The following is a 27,408-nucleotide window of genomic DNA, read 5'->3' as shown; positions in this document are numbered from 1 at the left end:
ATCCCATTGAATCATTTATAAATTTATTGTATTTTTGTATGTGCATATATATTATGTATGCGTGTGTGTATATATATGTATGTGTGTATATATGTATGTGTATACGTATGTATGTAGTATGTATGCGTGTATGTGTATATATTTATATATTTAATTTAATTTTTACATTTAATGTAAACTGTACTTTTTTTCTCTTCTTCTCTTTTGGGCTATAATTGTATTTTTATTTCTTCATTAGTATTTTTATTTATGGGAAACATATTTAAAAAACCATATTTGCTGCATCAAATCGGTTTCTTAGAACAGGCGTTTGCCCGTATAGGAACCGATTGCAACATTAGGCATACTTATATTTCTGGCTTGCTGACCCTTCATATACTGAGCCTACTCCTAGTACAAGCAGAATTTGCGAGAGTGTTTTTTGTGCCATTTTTGTTACAATGTATGTATAAACTAATAAATAAATAAAATAAATAAATTGTTCCTTAAATCTTTATTTTTTCATATTAATGTTTGATTTTAATATGAATTCTTGGAGGCCAAAATATGATACCTCAACCAACAATTTCAATGACATACCAGTACTTATTGAAGTATTACGTCCGTTAGCTTAAATAACGCCATCAAATTTATACTTTATAAAATGAGCCCGACCGTATAAATCTTAGAGTATATACATCTCTAAGGTATAAATACTATAAATTATGTTTATTTCATCTTCTGAAAAATTGACCAAATAATGTCCAAGATAAATAAGCTGCTAGCCATGGATATCACCAACGTTAAGATTGCATGCACTCCAAAACTGATAACTTAATTTTATTTTGTGTGATTACGTACACCTTTGTGCGTTGTGTACTATCAATTCCATAAACTATTTGTACAGGTACGCATTAAAATTCTTACTTACATAAATGAAATATTCCGTGCAATACAAATAATTTAGTGTTTAATCCTTATTGTAAGAAAAATTACAATACATTTAATAAGTCTGAAAGTATTTTGAAAAAATAATCCTCAGACTAAATTATTTCAAATATTTACTGGTGACATAAATAACAAAAGTAAATCTAGTCATGTAATAAATTCATCATCTTCATGTAAACAATAATGTTAAACTTTTGCTAAAAATAGCGTAATATTATTCAGTTATATTTGCTTTAACTTAACACGTGCTTAGATAGATAATACCAGATAAAACCTGTAAAAAACTCATTAATTTGCGTAATTTTTCGTTACCCCTTCAGTCCTGATTAAATTCCTGTGGTTATAAATAATTTTTTCATTTTGTTTGTACTAAAAGAATTATTATTTTTTTTATCATTATTTTTATCATTTTTAAAAACAGTGGGTCTCAAACTGATAATCAACCTACAAAATTAATTTAAAATGTGTTATTATCTTAAAGTATATGTTTATTCAATAAAATTTAGTTAATTTGCCTTACATTAAATTTATAAAGACGACAGGAATTCGCTCCAAAACATACAAACCAGCCGGAAGCTAGCTGTCAAAGTTAAAAATGAATTTTTCTGTGTAACGCTAATTACTGACGTAAACAAAAAGAATAGAGACCCCTAAGGGTTCCAATTTTACTTTAAATCGCCGCTTTTGAATTACGGTAGGTATGAGAGAAAAACTCTTAAAATTCGTATATTTACTATTTATTTATTTAACAAATTTACGGACAGTGTCCAATTCAAACAAATCATGTGAAGAAAAACAATAATAATACAGCAAAAAAAAACAGAAGCAATCCAACAAAGAAAAATAAAGACAAGTTAATACATTAGACAGGCATAGTGGAATCCAGGCTAATTCTACAAATATACAGTAAATCATATATTTAAATGAACACCTGGGCTGTAAGGGTTAATATACTTTTTACTCAGGTAAGGTCACACTAAACTATATTTTTAATAAATTAAATTTCTGTATTTTGGCGAAACTTTAAAACTATTGTTAAATGTCGAGACATGGCGATACTTATGTATATGAGGAAAATTAAACTGATTTTGAGGTCTATCCGCTATTAGTACCACCAATTGTTGGTGTTTGCGTACTTTTGATAGTACCTTTCCATACCTATTATTATTATTATGGATAACTTATATAGCGCCATTTTCTTAATATAATACCTCAAGGGCGCTTTACATAGTAATTTTATTGTTAAATAAACTTCACAAACATCAACAGATGAAAGGATTGAAGGGCTATAAATGTTCAAATATAGGCAGAATGGTGAATGTTATACATTGTGTAAAGTGGCCACTTAAACCAGCCATTGACAGGTCATAAGCCCTGTAGATGCCTAGACTTCTATATTACCTTCTCTTAAATGTCTTTCATCTCTGTTGTAATGTGTTAAATAAATTTAATTGAAGCTTTTAAATTTGTAATTTAATTAAAACAATTTATTTTGTTGTCACATGCTAGGATTTATTAAAATGATTTAGAGAACAAGTGGGTTTTAAGTTTTTTCCGAAACATCACTTCACTTTCACAGCCTCGCACCTCTGCCGGGAGAGCATTCCATGCCATAGGGCCTGCGACCGCAAATGCGCGTTTACTAAATTTAGTGCGCTGTTTGCGTAGAGGTATAATAACTTTTCTTCTCGCCGTAGACGTAGCTGATCTAAGCGTACGCCTGTCAGCTAGTTCATATGGAATGCATAGTTCCTTTAGATATTCCGGAGCAGAGTTGTGCAGTGACTTATACATAAGCCAACAGAGTTTGTATTCGACCCTCTGTGGAAAACGTAGCCAGTGTAGTTCCCGAAGTAGTGGAGTGCATAGAGAACTGCATTGGTTCGGCGAAACTTAATCATTTTTGTAACATTAAGGTAAGGTGATCAGTCTTACGCTTCAGGTGCCAGTCCAGAGACTGAAATATTTTAGTATAAAAACACCTTTTCAAATAAATATTTTGTGTCGACCATGTCGGGAATCAAATGCGAGACCGCTTGCATTGTAGGCAATCGCGTTGACCTGATATTACATTTACCAATTACATACTTTTGATATTATCTCCATTATGTTTATATATCGGTCGTTGGAGAATAAAACACGGTCGTGCACTTTTTGCCGTTTTGAAGTTATACATGCAGAGATTATTGCAATAAGTTAATTTATACTTGAATAAAACACCAAAGTCATATAAACGCATTTTTAGGTTAAAATAAAAATCTGAAGTAAACTTTGTTTTAATGCAAAAAACATCAGTAGTCTCAAATAAGCTAAATAATAATTATTTTACATCTTCTTAATAGATTTAAATGAGGAAGTTCAGTGTTTTTTTAAATTTATTTATAGACTATTAACTAAGCCAATTTTTTTTTACAATTTTTATGTATCGTATTATCAGCGCTATGATTTCTAAAAGTTTTGTGTGTCTGAAATAACTCCGTGTGTGACGTCAGAGGTTCTATTCTGCCTAATCTCGATCGGTTCTGCCATTGATCCATTGACGGCAACCAAATCGAAAATCTTCCATAGCCCTCTTATCATTGGTTGATTCAATTAACCAGTGGCGTTGTTCAAAGCAGTTCGTTTTTTTGTCGTACATTTTCAGGAAACTTTGCAGTACAATTCAATGCTCCGAGTCTTACTGCGCGCAAGAAATCATTTATTGTATCTAATTTCCCGTAGGGCTAAAGTTCCTCATTATCTCATTTGGTTCAAAAGTTATGATGTATTAGAAATCGCACAATCATAAAATCTTGTGTCTTGAACGTTTTGTTCAATGTGACTTTAAGGTACAAATATATATTTTTATTTTAATGATTAAACTATACTTTTACAATATGCCATCTAGTACATATTTAATTCCGAAGTATATGGCATAATTACTAGCACCAATGAAAGAAAAAAATAAAAATATAACGTAAATACCGATGAATCTTGAATCCTGCAAATATCGTTAAACGATTTGTTAATTTATAATGAGGAACTTCAACCCCACGGGAAATTGGATACAAAAATGTTTTCTTGCGCGCCGTAAAAATTGGAGCATTAAATCGTACGGCAAAGTTTCTTGAAAATGTAAGAAAAAATTAATAAAAACTATTTGAATAAAAACGCACAACTTTGATTGACGTCAATGGTTCTTATGAACCAACCAATGATGTGACAGTTGTAAAGGATATCCGGTTGGCTTACTGAAAACGGACCAATGGGAAGAACTAACAGAGAGAAACCTCTGACGTCAAACGCGGAGTTATTTTAGAAAAACAAAACTTTAGAAAATTGTAGTTTTAGTTTTTTATTATTTTTATTTATTCTTCAATATAGGTATAATTAATACGCTTATTGAAAGTCAACATATAAATAAATAAACAAAACAACACAAAGAGATGAAGAAACGTCAAGTTTAAATAAATAACTACACATTCCAAAAATAATCAAATAAAATAATACTATTGGTTCCATATACTGCTATCTTCCACGTACTCATTAAGTCCATAATAGGCCTTTTTTTGAAGTACGCTTTTTTTCAAAATTTTGAATTTATTGTCCGTCATAATTAGGAAATTGTCGGGTATTCTATTGTAGAAGCGTACGCAGTGCCCCACAAACGATGTGCTTACCTAACTTAACTTCAATTTAGGGATTACCAATTTGTCTTTATTTCTTGTATTATGATTATAATTGTCGCTATTTTTTTACGCACATACATAATATTATTATAAATATGTCATAATTTTTATTTCTTTAAAAATATTTCTCAAAGAATCGCGAAAATTTAAGTTGTAAATACCTCTCACTGCCCTCTTTTGCAAAACAAAAACAGTGAAAATATCGGCAGCCCGACCCCACACTAAAATGCCATAAGACATAATAGTTTGAATGTAGCTAAAATAGACTATTCTCGCTGTAGCTACATTCGTTATTAGTCGGATCTTCCTGACGGCGTGTGCTGCTGCGTTAAGACTTGCCGCTAAAGCTTTTATATGATAATAAGATATGCAAAATAAAATATTTTTTTTGGCTTAGTTTAATAGTCTATTAACAATTTATTTTTGTAAAAAGATACTGAACGTCCTCATTCACATTCACATTATAATTAACAAATTGCATCAGGGATGGAGAATACATTAAAGAAGGGAATATGGAAGTCTAGGCATTTACAGGACTAATGATCTGTCATTGGCTGGTTTATGTGGCCACTTTACACAATGTGTAACATTCACCATTTTGCCTATGTTTGAACATCCATTTTTCTTCAATTCTTCCATTTGTTGATTTTAGTGAAGTTAGAGAGCTGAAATCTTTATGGTTGCGAAGAGATTCATCTGACTGAATTATTTCGCATACTAGGCAATGCCAGAAAACAATATTCCAATTTTCAAACTTCTTCTTAGACCAGTTGGTCTACAAAAATTTAGACAAACTCAAATATTGTCACATGTTATATAATATTTTGTCCCTCTAGTGCGTTTGAATGTTCAATAAGCCTATGTTAATGTGGCAGTGCCTATCGGTGAACCAAGTAAACATACATTTTTTGTTTTGCACGCACATTAGAATAATTTATAAAGGACTGGAATAAGTTGTGGAATGGCGTCTTTTTTTAATGAATATATATATTTTTTTTTTTTGAAAATTTATTTATTAACCCTTACGGATTATTACATTCATTTTACAAAAATAATATAAACATTTTTTATTCATACTCTGTTGTTCAAAATATTATTTTTTACATCTTTTGAAAAGTTTGTCTTAGTCTTTTGTTTAGGTTTGCCTGGTTATTGTATAATTTCAGTCCCTGGTTTATTAGTCTCGATTGTCCTTGTCTTGTTTTAGAAAGTTGTGTATGATATTTTTCTGATATTCTCGTATTATGTCCATGTTGACTACAATTTTTTTCAAGTTTTAGTCCTTCGTCTACAATTACATTAGTGGCTAATTTATGAATAAATTTTAATGATTCTAGTTAAAAGAGTTCAGTTATATTTAAATGCTTAGTTTGTTTAAAAAGTTCTCTAGTTGCAGGGAATGTCATATGCTAAAATTAATATTTTATTTGGTTGTCTTTGTAGTTTGTTTTTGTTATTTTGATATCCTGTTCCCCATAGTAGTTGTTCGATATGAATTTGACGTCCACTACACATATAGTTAATAAATACCTTTGCCTGTTGACTCTCCATTTACTTGAGAAATAATAGGAAACAAATATGTATACATTAATATATTTAGTTGACATAAAAACGTTGTCTGTTGTAAAGAAGATAAACATAATTAATTGTTTTATTTGACAATAACAAAACGATTTCATGCGCATTGTAAATAATCAAACGTTTGATTATGAAAAGCTGACGTATAGCAACTATCGCAAAAATTAAATAACAATGTCGAAAAAATGCTATTAAAGTCTGAATGGTTCATAATAACTTCTTATCATATTGTTAAGACGTCATAATAATTTTGCTTGTCATTCGTTAGCAATAATAAATTACAAAGACAAATTAAGTTCATTCTTGATTAATGTACCTATAAAAATACTTGGGCAACATTACATGCGTATCTACTAGGTATGTGAGTATTTTTTATTATCTTACGCTACACATTTAACATAAATATTAAATAATATTTAAACAGGATTAAAGTTTTAGTATGTTATTCTTTCATGTTTGCGATGTAATAAATTTAAGGGGCTCGCTCCAATGCACTGTAAAAAGTATATTTTTATCACATAATAGGTTATTAGATAGAACTAAATAAATATGTTAACATACTTTTGTATCTACGAATATAAAATTGTAATAATAAAAGAATAATAAGCATATATATGTTCGTGCGTTCCCTATTTCAAGATTTAAATAAAATAAATAAATAACAGCTTATAATCCTATACATTTTTTACTGTTATTGTTGATGAAATCACTGTATGGCCTTCTCCCTTGAAACAAGTTATACTCAATAATACAACGCACAGTTTGCTCAACGTAGGGCCAATTTGATAGGTCAAATTTGACATTTGTCGGTTTTAGCTTCATAGTGAGTGACCTGCTTAAAAACATCGATTAAAGTGAATGAATCGATTCGGACTTCAAACATAATATATGTGAATTGAATTCAGTTACTATGAAAAAGTACTTATAGGTACTGTAATTTTATTTGAAAAATCATAAGTCGAACCCCTGTCCCATTATTATTTTCTATCTTAAATTAAAGGAACAAAATATAATAAGTACATAATTTAACAAAATTATCAACATTCGATTTTTCTGGATAACATCCCTAGTGTTTAAAAAGAAAAAGAGTTCACTGATGCAAAATTGTAACGACGTTTAGAACAGAAAAAGTTTGTTATGTTTAGAATGGTTTATTAGTGAAAATTAATCGTAAAATTACCTTCTTTTGTCATTATTACAATAAATATGTAATCGCAATTGAAAAAGTTAAGCAATTGTGCAGTTCTAAATTCGAAAAAACAAATTTTTAAAAATTACCGCCCCTACAAGGTTATGTTGTTGGATTTTGATGAAGTGTCAAATGTGACCTATTAAATTGGCCCTACTGTAAGGGCTAGTTGTGCTACAAAAAGCTGATAGATTGTAGAGAGCGATCGAAACAAGATTTTCAGCCAAAACAGAAACAGAGTTTCGGCTTCTGTTCTAGTTTTGTCCAAAACCGAAACTTATTTGAAAAAGTTAAAATTAACTGCAAAACGCCTAAAATTGTTCGTTTTTATTGCTAAACCTTACGATAAATACACGATAAAATAAAAGGCATAAAAGAAATCAGCGAAATTGTTTGTTTTTAGCGCCTTTTGGTTCCTTGTTACGTTACTCATATAATTTATACGTAACAATTCTTCAATGTACGCTATAGGAACTTTAACTTATTCATTTTTTAAAAAGGATTAACCCACTAATACCCGTATGCAGAGACACACCTTAAGTTGAAGAGAGTACATTCTATTGTCTCCAACTTCGGGTTATTCTCTGCATGTGAAATTAGAATGTACTTTCCTCACCTTAAGTTTTGTCTCTGCATACGGGTATAAGCCTCTATTTAGAGGCTTGTCAGCAGGTGGAATAGAGGGGATTTGGAAGAAAGTTATGAAAAATACATTGCAACACCCAGACCAATTGAGAAAAAAATATTACTTGAATTTACTCTTGCCACTGGTGGGAATCGTACCCGCGATGCCAGTTTCACAGTTAGCCGTCTAACCAACTTCACCACGGCGCCTGTCTTATTATATATATTATAAAGGAATAACAAAAACGTAAATATGAAAGATCTTGGAACTCGCGAGAACTTAGAGTCACGAGCAATAAGATGCACCCGAGTCCAGCCGAACGTAATCCGACACATCCCGATCCCAGGTTTCGGTTGAGCCGAATTTCGTTTTATTGGTCGAAACTGGCCGAAACTGAAACAGAAACAGAAATTTCGGTCAGTCACTAATATATTGAGTTTATTTTCTGACATTTCTTGAAGGAACTGCATGTTAATTGTAATAATATTAATACTGTTATAAGCTTTATTCCACGTTTATTTTACAATTTCCACCAGTTACCGGGTTTTGTCGTGACTGACATCGTTAGTCTGATCAAATTTAAAAATAAAATTGAAAACAGTGTTTTTGATATTATCACAAAAATTAGAGTAGAAAAAGTTGCCTGATTGTTGCGTTTTGGTCAAAATTTACAAAATGAATGAATTGTAAGAAAATACAACTTTTCAATTAAAAAGCAACAATTCACTTTGAAATTTTTCCTACTTAACTTTATTCGGTACAACTCGTGTGGTTGCATCGAAATTTTTTGTTGAGTTAACGTAAATAAATGTTACATTTTAACAACATGATTTGTGTCAAAAGTATTGCGTAAGTAAAATTATTGCGTTTTGTCAAAAGGTTGTTTTATATTCCTTTTGTCATCTAACACATTTTGTTCATTTTGACAAACACGCAACAATGATTATTTTAACTTTAATATTTTTTCAGCTTATCTTTTTTCGGTGCAACTGGTGCTTAGGCAGACACACAACATACTTTAGAGTCTGAAAACGTTCTTAGTAAAACTGTTGTAGGTTAAAATATTGTATCAACAAGTTGTGAATCTTCAAATCAATGTCACGGAAGAGGAAAACATATTTTATTCTTATATGTTTTTGAATAATTTAAAACTGTGTGATATTTATTTAAGACAATGTATTTGAAATAAATAAGCGAGTCTACATGACTTGGACTAATAATAACGAAAACATTTGAGCAATTTTCGTAAATTCACTAAAGGTTTGATCAAAGGCAAAGGAAAATTTATTCTCAGGTTACCGTTTGATTCGGGCAGAGGAAATCTCGTCAAACTCAGGCGCAGCCCTAACACTAGATTCGGAGATCGCGCTTTTCCCGCAGCCTGCCTCTCTGCCTGGAACCAATTCCCTTAACAATTGCTTCAGTTCAGATCTAAACTGAAATCCCACTTCTTTTGTTCGCTCCCTTATTTAAAAAATCAGAAAGTTTAATACGTGGTTTTAGGTTAGTTAGAATGTAAAACAAATAATCCAATTATATTATAAATAGTCCGCTACAGTGAAACCACTCACTCTACCTAACCAAAAAAATTTAAAGGCCGGACGTCTTCCTATCGGTTTCACCCATACTAAAAGTTAAAAAGTTGCAAAATATATTCAATAGATAATAAAAATAAAAAAGGTAAAGATAGATAAAAATGGAAATAAATGTATTCGTGTATAAATTATTTTAAATCAATACCATTACTCAACGGGAAAAAGAAAAAAAAGAGGAAACAGGAAACGAGGAGAGATTAAGGAAAAGAAAGGAGATGTTTCTGCAGACGTGATTTAAACAGAGATACTGTAGTAACATCTTTGATGGTGGATAGGAGATAATTCCACAGTCGAGCCGCATGAACACTGTATGAATTAGAAAAGAAAGAGAAATTGTGGATGGGTATTAAGAGAAAGCTTTGAGAATTTGAACGAAGAGGTAAACCATGAACTGATAAGCGTTGAAATTTTTCACGGAGGTATATAGGAGCGTTAGGACTATGCAGTTCATCGAACAGAAGTGAGAGGGAGTAATAATCTTTCCGCTGTCTAATTTTGAGCCATTTCAGTTGCTTGCGATAATCAGAAATGTGGTCATATTTCCTAAGACCAAAAACATACCTTATGCCTTATGCATGTATTCTGATGTCATTCAAGTTTATCGAGTTGCTCACAGCTTAAATCAGTCATAGAAACATCGGCGTAATCTAGAATCGGTAGTAGTAATGTATGCACGATAGTGCATTTAGTATTAATCTGTAAGAATTTTTGCAACCTTCTAAATGAGTGTAGACTGACAAATATTTTGCGGCTTAATTCATTAGCATGAGCTCGCGAGCATAGATGTTCATCCATTAGTACTCCTAGATTTGTTATAGATTTCCTGTATTGTATATTGGTACCATTGATTTTAAGAGTATTAGGTGAAGATGGGCCCAAGTTACCATGCAATATTTGACTACCCGGAAACGTAATTTGTGTTTTAGATGGGTTTATAAGTAAATCATACTCTTTTGTCCATGTTAGCATGCAATTTAGTGTATTAGACATCGATAATATTGCTTCGCTAGTGCTTTCAGGTCTGCAATGAAGATATATAATTGTCTGAAGTATGAAAATTGAGTAACTCAAATAAAATAATTTTTGTACACCTCGATTTTAATTAAATTTAACTCTACTGCTTTCATTGCCCCTTTCACTGTGGGTTTAGCAAATGATATGGAGGTCATATATCGGATATTGTCATTCTTCCTCTTGACCAAATTGAAATCACACGAACATATATTTGTAATCATCAGAGATTTTTGAATTCGCCAAATGGCAGGTTCGCATTTTCGCCTAACCTGACGATGCAATGCATTTAATATGTTAAAAAATAAACTTTTATCACAATAACACGAGCGAAAATTTGCTATAAATACTTCGCAAACGCGTGTGAGACTTCATTGTAGATACAATACATTAATAATTAACTATGTCTCCGTATATTTTCTTTTGTTCTTTCGTGTATAAAAATACAATTAAGATTGTGAGGTTTTATGAGCAAACAAGGTAATCTTCCATACATATTATTATCTTGCTACTTGGCGCTAACTGTGTGTTGTATATTAAAAATAAACTTGCATAAAATTCTCGTGAACAAGGGAACACAATGTTTACTTTCTAGAATCAACAAACATAATATCTAGTTAGCAGTAGCTATGCAAAATATAATATTATGAGAGCTGAAATTTTAAGAACATTTACTTTAATTTATTAGCTTTTAATAACAATTTGTTAAATGACGTTCTATTCAGCGTTGTTTTCCCAGCAAAATTTTAATAATACAATGTGGCTGGAAGAAAAAAATAATTTTATACTTTATATACCAACGTTTTTTTATTATTTTTACACTAATCAATTCTGGCAGCCTATGAAGTGTAATGGCAAAGACACTTACGCAAAAAAGGTTCCGGGTTCAATTCCCGGTAAGAAAACCAAAATTAAATTTGATTTTTCTCAAGCCTGGGTGTTCTGTGCTGTAATTCTTCACGTCATAATATGTTACAAAAAATTTAGAACACGCTTATTTGAGTTATGACCGTTTCTACCTATATAATGGAGCAAGATGCTTGTGTTCAGAGGTACATATATTTTCACAATTATCTTTTTTTTTGTATATTTATTCATTCACAAAAACTATTTTGATAAAATTAATAATAAAATTTTACTTTAATTAATTTGACCAGTGAGCGCTTCCGCCTAAGTAGGCATCTTCAGGACTAGTAATTTTTTTACAAAACTTTCAACATTTGTACTGTTTCTTACAAGATAAGGTCCGATGAGTATTTTATTAGGGAACAGAAAACATAAATATAATTGACACTAGGTGCACACAGTTTACCCTGAAGATAACTCCTGCAATGGTAGCCGAAACGTCGGAACGGATCCAATTTACACGGGATCACCCAAAAAAGATACATATTGATAATTAAAACTAGTTTGCAAAACAGCTAATTTTTAGGAAATTATTAACCATGGAATATTATCAAGCATTTTTGTGAATGCCAAATTACCTATGTTTCTCTAGTTTTTGGGAGATTTTTGTGTTTGTTGTTTGTCAAGAAGAAAATTTTATATGAAAGGAAGACAATTACGCTATACATAACATTTGTTCATCAAAAGCGACCAAATCGTTCCGGACAACTAAACTGTGCGCACGCCGTGCCCACGCAAGCCCAAATTTAGATCCCTTCGCGCAGCACTGTGATGTCACCTCGCATTGTAAAACGAGGCTCGCACAGAGACATGCATATTTTATTGGCCCAAAAATTTTTATTTCTTTTTTTACAGTTAATATTTCGTTGATTCCAAACTTTCAAAATTTTCCTTCTTTTAAAAAACATGCACTATCCTGGATTCAAACTAAAGACATGAACTCTTTTTTTCTATGATATATTTTGTTGCCCTTTAAAAATACGGAATATTTTTGAGTTTTTCGAATATTTTTTATTTCCTTTTTTAATTACTATTTAAAAAAAAAACATATCATCTTTTACAGAATATTTTATTTTTTCTTTAAAAAAAATATTACAACTGTCCATTATTTATTATAGAAGCAAAAATTCATAACATTTTCTTGTATACCCACGAACAGGCCATGCCTTTGTGGGATTTTTTTGTTTACTATTTTTACTATTAAAATGTTTTTCATTGCTATGTAATTATGCTTCATTTTTTGAATACTCTGTTTAACCTCTTATGCTTATTGTAAAAAAACAAAAAAAAAATAAATAAAAAAAATATTTAAGAAACCCCCCCCTCCGATCGTGACAGACTATTTCCGATAATCGACAAAACGGGTTATCTAGTGATAGTTTTAGATATTTTGTGATCTTTATATTTTTTGAACACGTAAATTTATAAAACGCCTTGTAAATTACACAAATATTGATCGCGGCAAAACCTTAAATAACGCCAAAAACGAACCATATAATGTTTATTTGTATTCGCATAAAACATAAATATTTACAAAAATATTTACAAGAGTGTATAAATTTACAAAAATCAATCAATAAAATACAGCATGGAAATTAGGATTGAGTGGGTTTCATATAATTCTTTCATTTGGATTTATTTATTTATTTATTAACGGACATTGTCCGTGTATACAATTTATAAGGTTTAAATATTACAATAAAAGAATAGTTTAAAACATTAAAAAAAAGAAAGAAGCATTGACAAACATAAGGGACATCGAGACAAGATCTGGACTATTTATTTAGTGCTCGTTTAAATCGTTGTAAACTTAAACCAAAAAAGTCCAGATCTTGTCTTGAGTTAACAATACGACAAAGACGGGTCATTGGAGAATTTAGGCCATAGTTTGTTCTATGCTGATCGATGAACAGTACTTCATTGTTTCTCAATCTACGAGTCGGAATATTGAATTTTACTTGTCCCAGTAATGATGGAACATCGATTATACCATTTAGTATGCCGAACATAAATATGAAAAAAAAAATCTTTTTAAAAAAGGTTTTTCTAAAGAAGGAAAAGTGATTAATCAAACATTTAAATTTATTGGTTGGTTGGAAGAAATTGCCATTTGGCAATAAGTCTGCCAATTTACAGATACGCTGGTATGTGCACAATGTAAAATAACTAAAAAATAATAATTTATGAACCTGCTAGTTTTATAATAAATACAATAAATATCGTTTTTAATTTTTATTTTCCATCGAATATGTTTTTTAACTTGAACAATAAATTTTTAAATTTTATTTTATTAGTTGGTTGGAAAAAATTGCCAGCACGTTTAAAACACATTATGTACAAACAGTTAAATAAATAAATACAATTAAAATAAAGCTGATGAACCAAAGCTATGCTAGTTATTAGTGAAATCCACTAAATATGTACAAATATACCGCTGCCGGTACTTTCTCATTTTCTCTAAATCAACTAATCCTTGCTTAGGGCATGTTTTAAGTTATAAGATATTACCATAAGACAAGATACTCATTAGGGGTTATTGTAATATGAAATGAACTTTTAGTAATCATTGTATAATTATACAAGAATCATACACGCGTATGCGGCGGTGTCTATGTTCTAGTTATAAACTTAATCATTGTTTCTGATTATAATTTTGAATAAGAAATTTAAATAAAAAGTAAATGGGATCAAGAGGAAACGCGGACTTTTTTTTTTCATATTCCCGTATTGTTTCCCTGGATTATGGCACCAGATCAGTGATTTTTTTACACACTGTAGATTGGCATGTCTTTATTGTTTTGCTTTTTTATAAATTGTTTGTAATACGAACTGGACCACCCAAAAACCTTAACATTGCCCAGTTTTATCTACCATCTTTGGGCGTACGGTATAAAAATATGATAAAAAATGTTAAAAAACGAAAAAAAAACCATAAGGACACGCCAATAGTATATATATAGAGTGTGTAATAAATCAAGCGCCATAATCCAAGGGGAAATACGGGTATATATTTGAATCAAAAAAAGTCAGACCGCGTCTCTTAACACAGACAATGTATTTCAATACATTAATAGCGTTGCTTACTGTAAACTAATTATTATCTAATTTTTATAATCATTAATCTTTTACCTTAAAATCCATGTCAATGATAATAAATATGTACGTATAGTACCTACATATTTTAAAATTGAATAATATCTACGAGTAATATGAAGGTTATTTATTATTAGGTATGTTATTAATTTATTTTAAACACCTTAATTGACGAACAATATTTTGAGTATGTCTAAATGTTGGTAGACAAGGCTGGATCTAAATCCCTATAGAGTTATTAGAATTAAAAGTTGTTGTTACAGAAAGGAAAAATATTTTTAAGATGGAAATATTGAAGTCTATGCATTTACAGAGCTGATGACCTGTCACTGGCTGATTTAAGTGGCCACTTTATCCTTCTCAAAAACGTTTTCCCTCTCTGTTGCAATGAATTTCAACATTAATTGACTTTTGTATAGTTATTAAATTATGTTTTACATTTCGGATAAATATAAGTTACGTTTCTGGTGATGACTAGCTAGGAATTTCGTATTTGGTCAAGGCAATATTATCTATATATATATATATATATATATATATATAGTATCATCAGTTAGATTTTTATACGTATTTGCGAAATTATCAGTTTTATAAAAAAATATTAAATTAATTAAACTAATTTCATCATATCATCATGTACATTTGATAAAAAATAATATTTTCAGTGTTTTCATTTACCATGTTGAAAATATCTCACTATTAGAAAATCAAAATTAAGTTGGGGTGGAGTGGGGTCCGAATCTCGGACCTCTGTTCTGTCAGTCCGTGACAGAACCACAACCCGATTCAATGTTGTTTAAACACACTCGCTTATTAACGATACACTTTTATTTATTTATTTCACTGTAACAATGCAGAGAGGTTTTTTGTTTTAGGTCCCAACTCCCAACTGGCTTAAAATTTCCTGTGTTTAAAAAGGACCTTAATTGTTATATGTAGTTTTTAATTGGATGATGCTTAAACAATTTCAATCCGTACGAATAATTTCAGTAAAAATTTTAACTTTTTATATTAATCACAAAACATAAAAATGACGAAATATAATAAAAATTAAACAAAATATTACGTCAAAGACATATTCCCAGGATATTAAAACGTCTGGTTGTTATCCGTCTGCTCACCGCCCTCTTAAATGCATTGTAACTGACGGACGTTTTCATGTCATGGTCTAACATGTTTTGAAAAATGTTAGTAATGTAATATTTTATTCTAATTTGTAGCTTAAGGTCGAGAAATCATTATAAAGTCTTTCGGGATGAGCACTTGTGTACGCAACAAAAAATGCATTACCTCGGCGGGATTTAGGGTGAATTGGCCAAAGTTAAAATCGTGTGCATATTTGATAAACAGGATCACAAAATAGGTAACTAGTTGCTTGCCGAAGATCTCAATTGGCCATTATTCTATTGGCTAACAATGTTCCTGTAGTGTAATTTAGTATTGTCGATTAGGAAGTGAGATGCGCTGGCGTTGGTCCATAGTGATAGGATGCTAGTGTGATATTTGAAATTGATGGTCCAGGAAGGGATCAATGAGATGAGTAGTGTGACGCAATTCTAGCACACAAAGCGGGAGGGTGGATAAATCAATCCATTGTCTTGGATCGGGGTTACGGATGATTGGTATCTATCTACCGCTGATTTGTGAACCAACTGTGCTGGGATATTTGTGACGGTATATTTTGAGTAATGGGATATAGGTGAACTGCTTCGATCACGACTTTTCAAATTGAATTTAACCCTCCGTGTACCAGAGTTTACGCGGGTACGAAGCTATTTTCATTCTCGTGTGGTTGTCACATATACTAATCATCATCATCCCCCTATTCGTACCTGGCGGTGCACAGAGTAGTGTATAAGTTGACTAAATTCAGTGTATTTTGATCGTCTGTTGAATGAAGTTAAGATTCTTCAGGTGCCAGTCCAAGAACAGTGAAAAAATACATTCAATACCAATTTTTCACGTTGACCTAGGCAGCAATTTAATTCGGTACCTCGAGCATATTTGGTGATTATGTCAATAATGAGGCGGACTAATCACCACGCAATTTCCTTATTCAGGATTTCAACCTAAGAGTGCCATTGAGTCTAGAACACCCGTTTAGGATTCTTGTTCTATTTTGTACACAGAAATGTAGTTTTTATTGGCCCGGGCACTAAAAATGGATGTAAATATATATATTATAAAAAAATATTATTTTTGTCTTATATGGACCAAAAGTGGCAAAATAATTATCATAGTAATGCACTTCAATGATGCGATGGTAAGAAAAAATATTTTGTTTGCTAGGGGGTAGTTAAATATGTAATAATAAAAATACTTGATAAAAGAAAAAGTAAATAAAAACCACTTTGTTTTTAATATACCAAAATAAATTTGTAAAGCTTTACAACCGGTTGGTAGAAAAAAAAAATATGTAAATTACGTAGTGTTTTTATTTATTTTATAATAATAAATAACCACAATGTCAGTGTTTCAAATATAAATGTTAAAACACTTGATTTTTGTCAAGAGTAGAAGAATAAATTAAGGTTAGTTTTTAATTCGGAGATTTTTTGTTATTGTTATAGTTGGTCACTGCCACCCTCGGGTCGTTGATGCTGGATGTCGTCAGATGTCTGTACTTTCCACCAACAATCGGTTTCTCCACGACCAGATGGTAGTTCTGGCGCAGCGTCTTGTCGCCACCATGCCCGAGAGCCTATCTGTCTGTTATTTTGTGAACTCTGGCTCAGAAGCCAATGACTTGGCTCTCAGACTAGCCAAGGTTCACACTGGCCACAAAGAAATTATAACTCTGGATCAGTAAGTAAATTAAAATTTTGATAATATTATTTTAAGAGAGGGGCGAAGTTAAAACCTTGGGATACACCTTATGGCACTTGGGAAAACCTGGGTATTCTGATTGATCGCAGACGTATGTAGGTATGTATGCGTATGGCGTGTTGTGGTGTTGCTTATTTATTTCTATCGATTGTGCATTCTCTTGTCAACCAAAAATGTTACCATAGTATCACAAGACGTTAAAAATGCTGTGGTATTAATGTAGATTTTTTGCTTATTTAAAAAAAATAATGCTAATGATTTTTGTACGTTTTTGCTGATGTTTTGAAAATGTAACGGAATTATTATTCAAACGTAATTTGTTTGAGAAATAAAGGTATTTTAATGATACACTAACGACAGTTGAAACTAGTTTTTGTTGACTAACAAATAATTACGCTTGTTATGTTAAAATTGTAACACACATTAAAAGCAGGATAATTGCTGTCACGTAAAATTGACATTACATAATAGTCGTCATGTTACTTAGTTATTTACGTCCAATGTGCTCATTATTGAATACTTGTTGTGTAAAAATGTAGGTGTGGTGGTATCAATATGCAAAATTCATCATTCCAGTCGATCTAATGGCGTTGTTTTCCATTTATTTCTTTCAGCTCATAAACTACACATAAACACAAAACATTTCCACCGTTGGAGCCCGCGGACAGCTTTTGGCCTTGCTAAGGCCTTGTAAAGGGCTGTTAGGGCCTAGTGCGCCTTGAAACGCCTTGTTTTGAGGCCTAAATATGGGCGGTCATCGCGACGACGATCTTCTCGGCATTATTATAATACAATTTTAGGGTGAAAGTGTCGTCTTGGCAAAAGAGAGAATCGATTTAAATTTATCCAATTTACCATAGAATGTTGTTAAAACATTTGAAAAATCATTGATGTTTCATCTTTTCTTGAGTCAATCACACACTTATCATCGAAATCTTAAAATGTGAATCTTATATCATATTTTTACGATATGATCTTGTGTGTCGTAAGTTGCTGCTTGAATTGTGATTAAATTGTGTTTATATATTATTAAATATCTGATCTCAAGAATGAAGAAATCCCTCTACAGAAATGGTGTCAACAACAGTCGGCGAGTGGAGTGTTGTGGTAATGATAACTAATAATATTTTTCAGTTCCACTGCAATTTGTGTTATTTTTAAGCTTATCTGATATATAAAAAATGTTCGATGCGTCTGCAGACTTTCGTAAAACCAACTCCTTTAACAGCACAAATACCTGTTACAAACCTTTCATTTATTCTCAAGATTTTTTTCCTTTCTCCAATATTCCTCTAAATATGCCGGGTTGACGTGTGTGCACATTCATATCTATATTTAGATAGTTCGTTTAAATAATATGCATTTTTTTTAAATTTAAAGGATGATCAAATTTAGTGTCTTCACTGCCTACCGATAGAAATGGTTGATGCAAGGGGTTGATTTAACAGTATTTTTACATCGTTTATAGGGTTCTTGTATGCATAAATTAATATAGTTAAAAAAAAATAAATTAGTAATTAGGTATGATTTTTAGCAAAAAAATAAAAATAAATGTTATTTTGCAAAAAAAACAATCTTTGTCAAACAAATAGGGGCCTGAAACGAAAACCAACAAGCATTTTACACAATCATAGCAATTGTTTTTGTTTTTACTTTTGAAAGCACGATTTTAATTATGTATATTTTCCATATTTTTTGTAATCTGGATAAATAAACTTGACAGTGATTTCATCTTAACGAATTACTTTATAATGGAAGTAATTAATTTATCGCTTTGATGTTTTACTGTTGTGAAATTTTAGATAAACAAATAAAAGTTTTCGGGCACGCAAATAAAAAAACATAGTTATATTATCGTCGACATAAATTTGAAATGCTGTTAAGGACATCGTAACTTATACCTATGATTTCTTCAGAATTTGGATTAATCATTCATTATCTTCTTTAAAACCTTATCTGCATCTAATGATGCACAGGTCACTGCTCTGGCAAATTTAATGTAGCATATCTTGATTATTCCGCACCTGGGGTGCAATTATGAATCTTACTGCGGGGTAGAGAAGAAATATTTTTTTATTTTTTGCATGCAACAACACTTTGGTTCATATATGGTCATACTGATACTTAAACGTCACAAAATGCGAATACGTGAAACCAAAAATGATGATTTTCATTTAGAACATTATTGCGACCTTAAGCATTACCCAAAATACTTGTTCCAGTTGAATTGAGCAAATTGTATACATTTTTTCCGTTTTTAAAAGATTTATAATTGGTATTTCACAGCTCGATATTAATTTGACGTATAATCACCAGTGTGGGCATATATGAAGCAAAGTATAATCGCATGCAAAAAAATAAAAACCCCAAATTTTTTCCTTCCCTACTCCCGCGAAAAGATTCATGATAGCACCTTTGAGCAATGATAATGGCACAATTCTAAAATTAGTGTTTTTTAGTTGAGTTTGCAGAAATGTTAATGAATGTATTTTCTATCTGAAAAATTATTTGCGTAATTTTTGAAAAATACTTATGTGTCCTTAAAAGCAAAAATATACATGTTCTACCAAATAAAAAAAAATCAATACATAATAGTGGCACAATAATTATTACGCCATTGTTATTTCTAAAAACAGCAAAACTAGATGGCACAAGTAAGTGAATTCTAAGTTGCGCCTTTGTTTTTGAGAATAAATGTAAATTTACTGAAAGCGCGGGTGTGTGTGTAACTGTTCTGTAATTTATTGTGCCACTGTTATTCCCGGGTGCGATTTGTTACATATTTTTTTAGTACTCCGGACATGTTCTTGTTAGCGTAGGCGCCATGCAATAAACGACCAAAATACGCAACGGTTGCTATACTTATGGGAATTATGAAGATTATAAACGAAAAGAGATAATTTAATTTTTTTGCGATCTCTCCTTAACAATAGTTCATTTTTTGTCAACGATGGGTATCATTATTTTATTTATACAGTTTCTATGTTTTGTTTTCTTATTTCCTGTTTTGTAGACGTATCAGGACAGACACCTTCCATAGTAATTAGTTTTTAAATTAGTTATTGTTGTTTAGGGGTGGATGCTATCTTAAATGTTTGTTACAGTGCCTACCATGGTCACCTTAACACAATGATAGACATCTCTCCATACAAGTTTAAGCTTCCGGGGGGGCCGCCTCAACAAGACTGGGTTCATGTGGTGAGTCTGAATAAAAGTTGTAGAAATATCTTCACAGAAATGGAAAAAATAAGCCATGTTTGATTGGTTTAAATTTAAACTATCGTTTCATACACAAGTAACAGATCGTAAGAATATATATTTTTTTGTTTTTACAGTTCCATTTCAAAAAATAATTGCCTCTATTGAGATATTGATACATTTCCTCTATTTATCTGCAGAAAATTGAACAGACTAACAAACTGTATTTTTACGCGCGGTAAAAATTACAGCATTAGTTGAACGGTGAAGTTTCTTAAAATGTATGAAAAAAATAATAAAAGTTATTTTAATAAAAAAGGACCTATTTTGTATGGCGTCACTAGTTCTTTCGAATCAACCAATGATAGGAGAGTTGGGATAGATTTCCGGTTTACAGTAAGTCATCCGAAGAATCAGCAGAACTCACCGAGAAGAAGGGGAAAATAACATGAGCTGTCACAAGTGATGTAATTTAAAAAATACAACACTTTAAAAAATCATAGCGCTGGTAATACGATACATATTATTTTTTAAAAATGGCTTAAAATAAAAATCCACCAAACTTTCTCATTATCGTCATAATTTTGCAAATCCACTATTATGCTGATGTTGTCATCTTCTTAAAAATACGCATTCATATTATTCATACGAGAAGTTACTTACTTTTATTCTTATCTTATTTATTTTTTATGTATATATATATACCTGTAGATGCCTAGACTTCCATATTACCTTCTCTTAAATGTTCTTCATCTCTGTTGTAATATGCTAGTATATATATATGTATAAATATATGAATCTTTTAAATGTCGAGATCCGCTCGCAGATCTCCTACGGGGAAATAGCGCAATGCTTTGTTATTGTTGTTGTTATAGTCGAGAATAAAAATTGTGATGAAAAGGTTAGTTTTATTTTTTAATTTTGGACGCAAGTCAATGGATAAAAAATGAAAATGATGGCAATTGATCCTCTACAAATTTCAGATCAAATTTCAGTTAATATTACGTACATTCAAAACTACATTATTTCAATTAAAAACAAACAAATTGACACATATAATTAATACCGACACCAGGCGGCAAAATCACGCTGTTTTCTCACTGTTTACAGGCGCCAGTGCCGGACTCATACCGGGGAAAATATCGTGCCCCTAGAGATGGGCGCTCGGAAGAGGAACTTAGCGCCTTGTATTCAGGGGACGTGCGGGACATATGCGCTGGGCTTTGTGTTACCGGGCGCCCTGTGTGTGCCTTCATTGCGGAGAGCTTGCAGAGCTGTGGGGGACAGATCATACCACCGGAAGGGTACTTCAAGAATGTCTACGAGTAAGTAAAACAGTAAAATAAATAAAGTAGGGATGGACGTTCTGAGGCGGAACTTAGCGCTTTGTGCTGCAGGGAGGGATAGTCGCAAATTCCTGACGCGTTATTCATTTGGGATATTTTGGTATCACTTGGATATATGTCTTCCGTTCAGGATGTTTAGGAACCACTCTGGCGCTAGTTACTAATACGCTCTGTTCAATTTCGTAACGTAACAAAATCGCCCCTGAGTAACGCCTGCTAAATTAATCAAAATAAAGGTTCTCGTTTTCATTGTAGTATTTTAGTTTTGCCACTCTGTCGGCCTCGTGGTGTAATAGTCAGCACATTTGCTTACCATGCAAGAGGACTCAGGTTCGATTCGCGACATGGTTGATATGAAATGTTTATTTAAAAGGGTGTTTGTACACTAGAATATTGCATAGATCCTGAACTGGTACGAGTAGACTGATCATCTTACCTTTGTGTAACAAAAGTGGTCAAGATACGCTGCGATTGGTGTACCAATGCATCATTACGTGCGGAAGGGAACATTTCGGCTTTATCATAAATGTCTTTTGAAGGATTTGGTTTGTTGGATAATGCGTCAGGTATCTCCTTACGAGATGTCTGTTACTCTCAAAGCCACTTCGGGTGGATTCTAAAGCATCTCGAACGGATAACGTGTGGGTATTTACGAATATGCTGCCGAGCGTCCCGTGTTGCCTTTATTGCAGAGAGTTTGCAGAGGTGTGGGAGATAGATTATACCACCGGAATACTTAAAAATACATAATAAGGTTTGCGAGTAAGAAAATAATTAAAACTGATAAACGCTTCATGGAGGAGCTTAGCGCTTTGTATTTAAAAAATGTACGGAGTGTATACGCCAAGCTTTGAGCTGCTAGATGGCCTGTGTGCACCTTCATTGAAGAGACTTTCAGATACTTTTGGAGAACAAGATGGGAAAGGTACTTTAGCATGATCTATGAGTAAATCCTTAGAGTAATATCCTAATAGCCCATACGGAGAAAAACAATTCTAAGATTATTGACCACGAACTTAGCTACAGAATACAGTGATACAACGGGCCGTAGGTACTTGCGTCGAGAATTGCGAGTGCAAACAATAGAGCTTAAAGGGCTTCTCTAGAGAGTTATTACTCTGATAATAAATTTAACTTTTATGCAAATCGAGATACCAGAAACAATTTTTTTTGACTTGCTGACTTGAAATATTAATTTAAACGTGTATTTTACTGCAACAATTTGTAATTCTTTGGATTTTTCATCATGAATATTTGTTTATTAGAATTTTTCAGAATTTCCATAAACTAATGTATTAAGGAACCAAAAAGAAAGTGCAGTTGTTGACGTTAAAAAATCGTTGTGCTTACTATCTTCATATACACTAAAATTTGCAGTTTTTAAATATGATAACAATATTATCGGTAATCGTACGTTGTTGTAGCAACAAAAAAAAAAGATCAATGTTGATAAAATAGCCAGCAGCTTATTCCTTCATTTAGTATACTTATTATTGTGTTATTTCCATAGGTATGTGAGAGCAGCTGGCGGTGTTTGTATCGCTGATGAGGTGCAGGTTGGATTTGGCCGAGTCGGGAGTCACATGTGGGCTTTCCAGACCCAAGGAGTTGTACCTGATATTGTGACGATGGGCAAACCTATGGGCAATGGTCATCCTGTAGCTGCAGTCATCACGACCAAAGCCATCGCTGCCAGTTTCAGAGACACTGGTGTGGAGTATTTCAACACGGTAAGATAAAACAGACATAAAATGAATATAATTTTTAAATTTATGTTGTTCAATGATTTATTAATTTACAATTGTTCTAATACATTAAGTTCACGCTCTTTGCATGGAAGCAAAGAATGTGAACTTGAAATATATAATGAAATCGAGTTAAAATATTTAATTCAACAATTGAAGCAACTTAGAAATATCCACCAAAAACAGAAAATTAGTTATTGATGCCAATATAAACTATACATAAAAACCTACCTATCTAAATAATAGCGTATTTTAAAACCATCTCTAAATATTGCAAAAACAGATTCAATTATACTACTTGACACAGCAAACTTAGCATTCGCCAGTGAAGCGTAATTAGAAATCTCACAATTATTTTTTTAAAGTTTTTCGCAAATATCTCAGTTCAATGGAGATTTCCAAGTTTGCTTCTAATAGTCTCAATTATCGAAACCTTCTTTCAATCTCATGTTTTGAAAGGAATGGTTATTGGAAAATTTTGAAATATTTTTTTCCGGACAAGTAATATCCGAATCCGGCACTGGAAGCACGTGACTATCACGCATGCGCCCACGGAGTGTCATTCACCCCAATCGCCAAGATAAGCGCACAAGGTTGTTCCTCCGATATTGTTGTGATAGTGCCAAGTCGTGTTTACAAGTTCTGTTGCCGAGTCGATATACATTATGAATTCCTAAGTAACTAAGCCACGTGCTTTTGACATGAGACGAACGCAATACTCGAGCTGCGGAGCTGATATATTTAGAATAACACATTTTACAACAGATAATGAAAATAACAATATTTACTAAAAATAAAATTTACGGAATATGCTTCGTTAATGTCGATTATTTAGACTGATAATGTTTGTACTTTAGAGGATGAAACACGGAAATCTACTTTTTGACGTTTTGAAGTTAAGAATTCAGAAATAATCGCAAAAAGCTTTTTTATACATGAATAAAATGCCGAAGTCCACTTTTGCTATAAAATTTTATTTAAGTCGAAATAAAAATCTAAAGTTCACTTTATTTTAGTGCAAAAAACTATGAAAATTAGAAAACTATGCACTATATTAGAAAATTCAATGGACATTTCTTAGACATCTTAACTGGAGATGCAGGTATACCGATCTCAATTATATGTCTTCCTGCAAAAAACACCACTTGCTTACTTTAGAAGATCGCCGTCTACTGTTGGACATGGGGGTGCTTCATGACATACTCAGTGGACGCCTTGATAGTCCGGCTCTTTTGTCAGAGTTATCATTAAATGTCCCCGGCTACCGCACCCGTCACACGTCGAGCTCTCTATTTCATGTGCCAGCAGTTCGTACGAACTATGCCCAGAACTCTCCACTTATATGTTTTGCTAGTGAATATATTTTGAACTTTCCCCTTATTGATCCATTTGATTGTAAAAAAATAACATTTAAAATGCGCGTCTTAAAACATACTTTTTTGTCTTATACTTAGTTTCAATAATAAAGTTTTATTTTATTTTATTAAATTTTATCTCTATTTCTTAATATTTTATATATATTTATATTTTCGATACCTGACACCCTCTTTCCAATATAACACCCACACACCCACCCTCTCACTCACTTACACTCACACAAACACACTAGTATGTATTGTACGTGTATTTAATGTATTTCTGTGGATATCTGTCATTGGTTTTATTCTCTGTATATGTTATTTGTTATATTTGTATTACATGTATTACTGTTGATATCCCCAATAAAAAAAAAAAAAAAAAACATCGGTAGACCCAGATACGCTATTTTAACATGTACTGTTATTGTATATACAGGTGTTCTTTAAACCCTGTCATATCCGAAACCATGATGATCAGTATGCGCAAGAAGACATATTGGCACATTAAAATATTTTTTTAGAACGAATAAAATTAAAAAAAAAAAAATATTAAAAAAAACAAATGGTTGCTAACTTCTGCTGGAGATAAACGAGGAGGGGGAGTCTTCTCCCCTGCAGAAGTAAGCAACCATTTGTTCTTTTTAATATTTTATTATTACAAATTTTCTTCGTTCTAAAATTTTTTTTAAATATGCCAATATGTCTTCTTGCCCATACTGATCATCGTGGTTTCAGATGTGAAAGGGTTTAAAGAACACCCTGTATATAATTTTTTTTTTCATTGAAAATTTCTTTATAGATTGAAAATTTCTCATTTGGTTAAAAAGCTATCATGTTTTGGAAATTGCAGAATCGCAAAATCTTGTTTCCTGAACATTTCGTTTAATGTGACTCCCGTGGTTAATCTTTTAAGGTACAGATATATTCTGATTTTTAAAAAAAAAATATTTTTGTTATCTTCGGCGGAAAAAAGTTAAACTCTACTGAATACAATTTCAAGATAAAAAAAACTATGTATGATAGGTGCACAAATGTCCCGTGTATTATTTATGTATGGCTTGGACAAGCATTATCGGCAAAATCAAGAATAGAGTTGTGTATTGGATTGGACATGTAGAGCAAATGAACAGCGAAAAAACGATAACGATGCGAATGTTGATGGATGCAATTTTTGTTTTTACAAGGAAGACCTAAAAGGATATGGCATGACCAAATTCAACAAATACTTAAAAAGGGACATGTCAAAAGTAATAATAATCGTCGTGCGCGCATGAGATGATGTATGAATGTAAAGGAAGCGTCTCTACCTACCCCCACGGAGAAACGGCGTGATGGTTTGTTTGTTGGTAAGTCATAAGAACATAAATATTGATTAATTTTGTGAAAAAAAATAAATAAGCAAATACACAGGGATTCTTTTTATATACTCATTCGACATAAGTACTGAAATAATGGATTTATAAAATTATTGTATCAATCAAGCGTATTTAAATGATTATTGTCTTTTTTTAAAATTAAATTATTTATTGACGATTCTTGATATAATTCCATTGTAATGTTGTAATAACTTACATTTATATATAAATTATTGATTAAAAATATTTGTTCCTTAAAAATAAGTCATTGATTAATTAATTATTATTAATTTATAAGGATGCCCATTAGAGGGTGAAAGCGCTAATTGACCAAACAAATAAGTGGAAGTGTACCAAGTATTTTTAGTTAATAAGTGATATAAAAATATAAGTTATAACATCATTATTATTGACATGTTTTGAATGAAATTTTGTACTTTGTTTTTCGTTTATAATTTATTAAAAAAAAAGATTATTCCTCTCTTAAATACCAAAAGCATTATTTTGTACAACTGTCCAGATGATGGATGCTGAAGTTTTATCCGAAACGTCGGTAAGAAGTGCCAAAACTGCTAAAATCACACGGCATAGTAATCCAAAAGAACATAATAAAGATGAAAAAAAATGTTCTTTATACTACTTATTTTTTTTACAAAATATAGTGACACAATTTTTATTCGTATTTCACGAAAGTTCATCTCTCTAAATATGATATAATACAATCAGAGAAAAGTGAAGTTACCTAGAATAATGTAATAAGTTATATCTCTTGCCGAGAAACTGCGAAATACGTAAATTCTATTCGTCGCGAAACATTTGAAGATAAATTTACTTTCAGCAAACTAAAATTAAATCTAAGTAAAAGTTTTCCGCCAGCACAAAGTAGCTCCCTTCGTCAGCGCCACCATTCTACTGAAATTGTGAAATGCAAATATGAAATAATGAAGTATGCAAGTTCATTGTAATGATGGCTTGGCAAGGTTCTCGC

The 27,408-nt window shown here is 31.7% G+C and overlaps 1 protein-coding gene across 3 annotated transcripts in view; it reads left to right on the top strand.

Moving 5' to 3' along the window:
* Window positions 1-27,408, top strand: part of LOC148280774 (5-phosphohydroxy-L-lysine phospho-lyase) — a 49,558-nt gene that overhangs the window by 7,698 nt on the left and 14,452 nt on the right. The window contains exons 1-5 of one of the 3 annotated variants that reach the window (XM_088227803.1): window positions 11,046-11,073; window positions 17,163-17,397; window positions 20,523-20,616; window positions 21,727-21,941; window positions 23,473-23,692. In XM_088227803.1, coding sequence (XP_088083929.1) covers window positions 11,061-11,073; window positions 17,163-17,397; window positions 20,523-20,616; window positions 21,727-21,941; window positions 23,473-23,692 — 777 coding nt within the window. In that variant the 5' untranslated portion in view covers window positions 11,046-11,060. Of the gene's footprint in view, window positions 1-11,045; window positions 11,074-17,162; window positions 17,398-18,387; window positions 18,526-20,522; window positions 20,617-21,726; window positions 21,942-23,472; window positions 23,693-27,408 lie in introns of those variants that run through there. The other 2 variants (XM_088227801.1, XM_088227804.1) reach the window with 2 other exon arrangements.

Source organism: Micrasema longulum, unplaced genomic scaffold (genome assembly GCF_059751315.1).
Source record: "Micrasema longulum isolate JH-2025_06_02 unplaced genomic scaffold, ASM5975131v1 h1tg000541l, whole genome shotgun sequence".
NCBI lineage: Eukaryota > Metazoa > Arthropoda > Insecta > Trichoptera > Brachycentridae > Micrasema > Micrasema longulum.
Note: the sequence above shows the minus strand (reverse complement) of the source record. Positions and strands in the feature narration are given on the sequence as shown.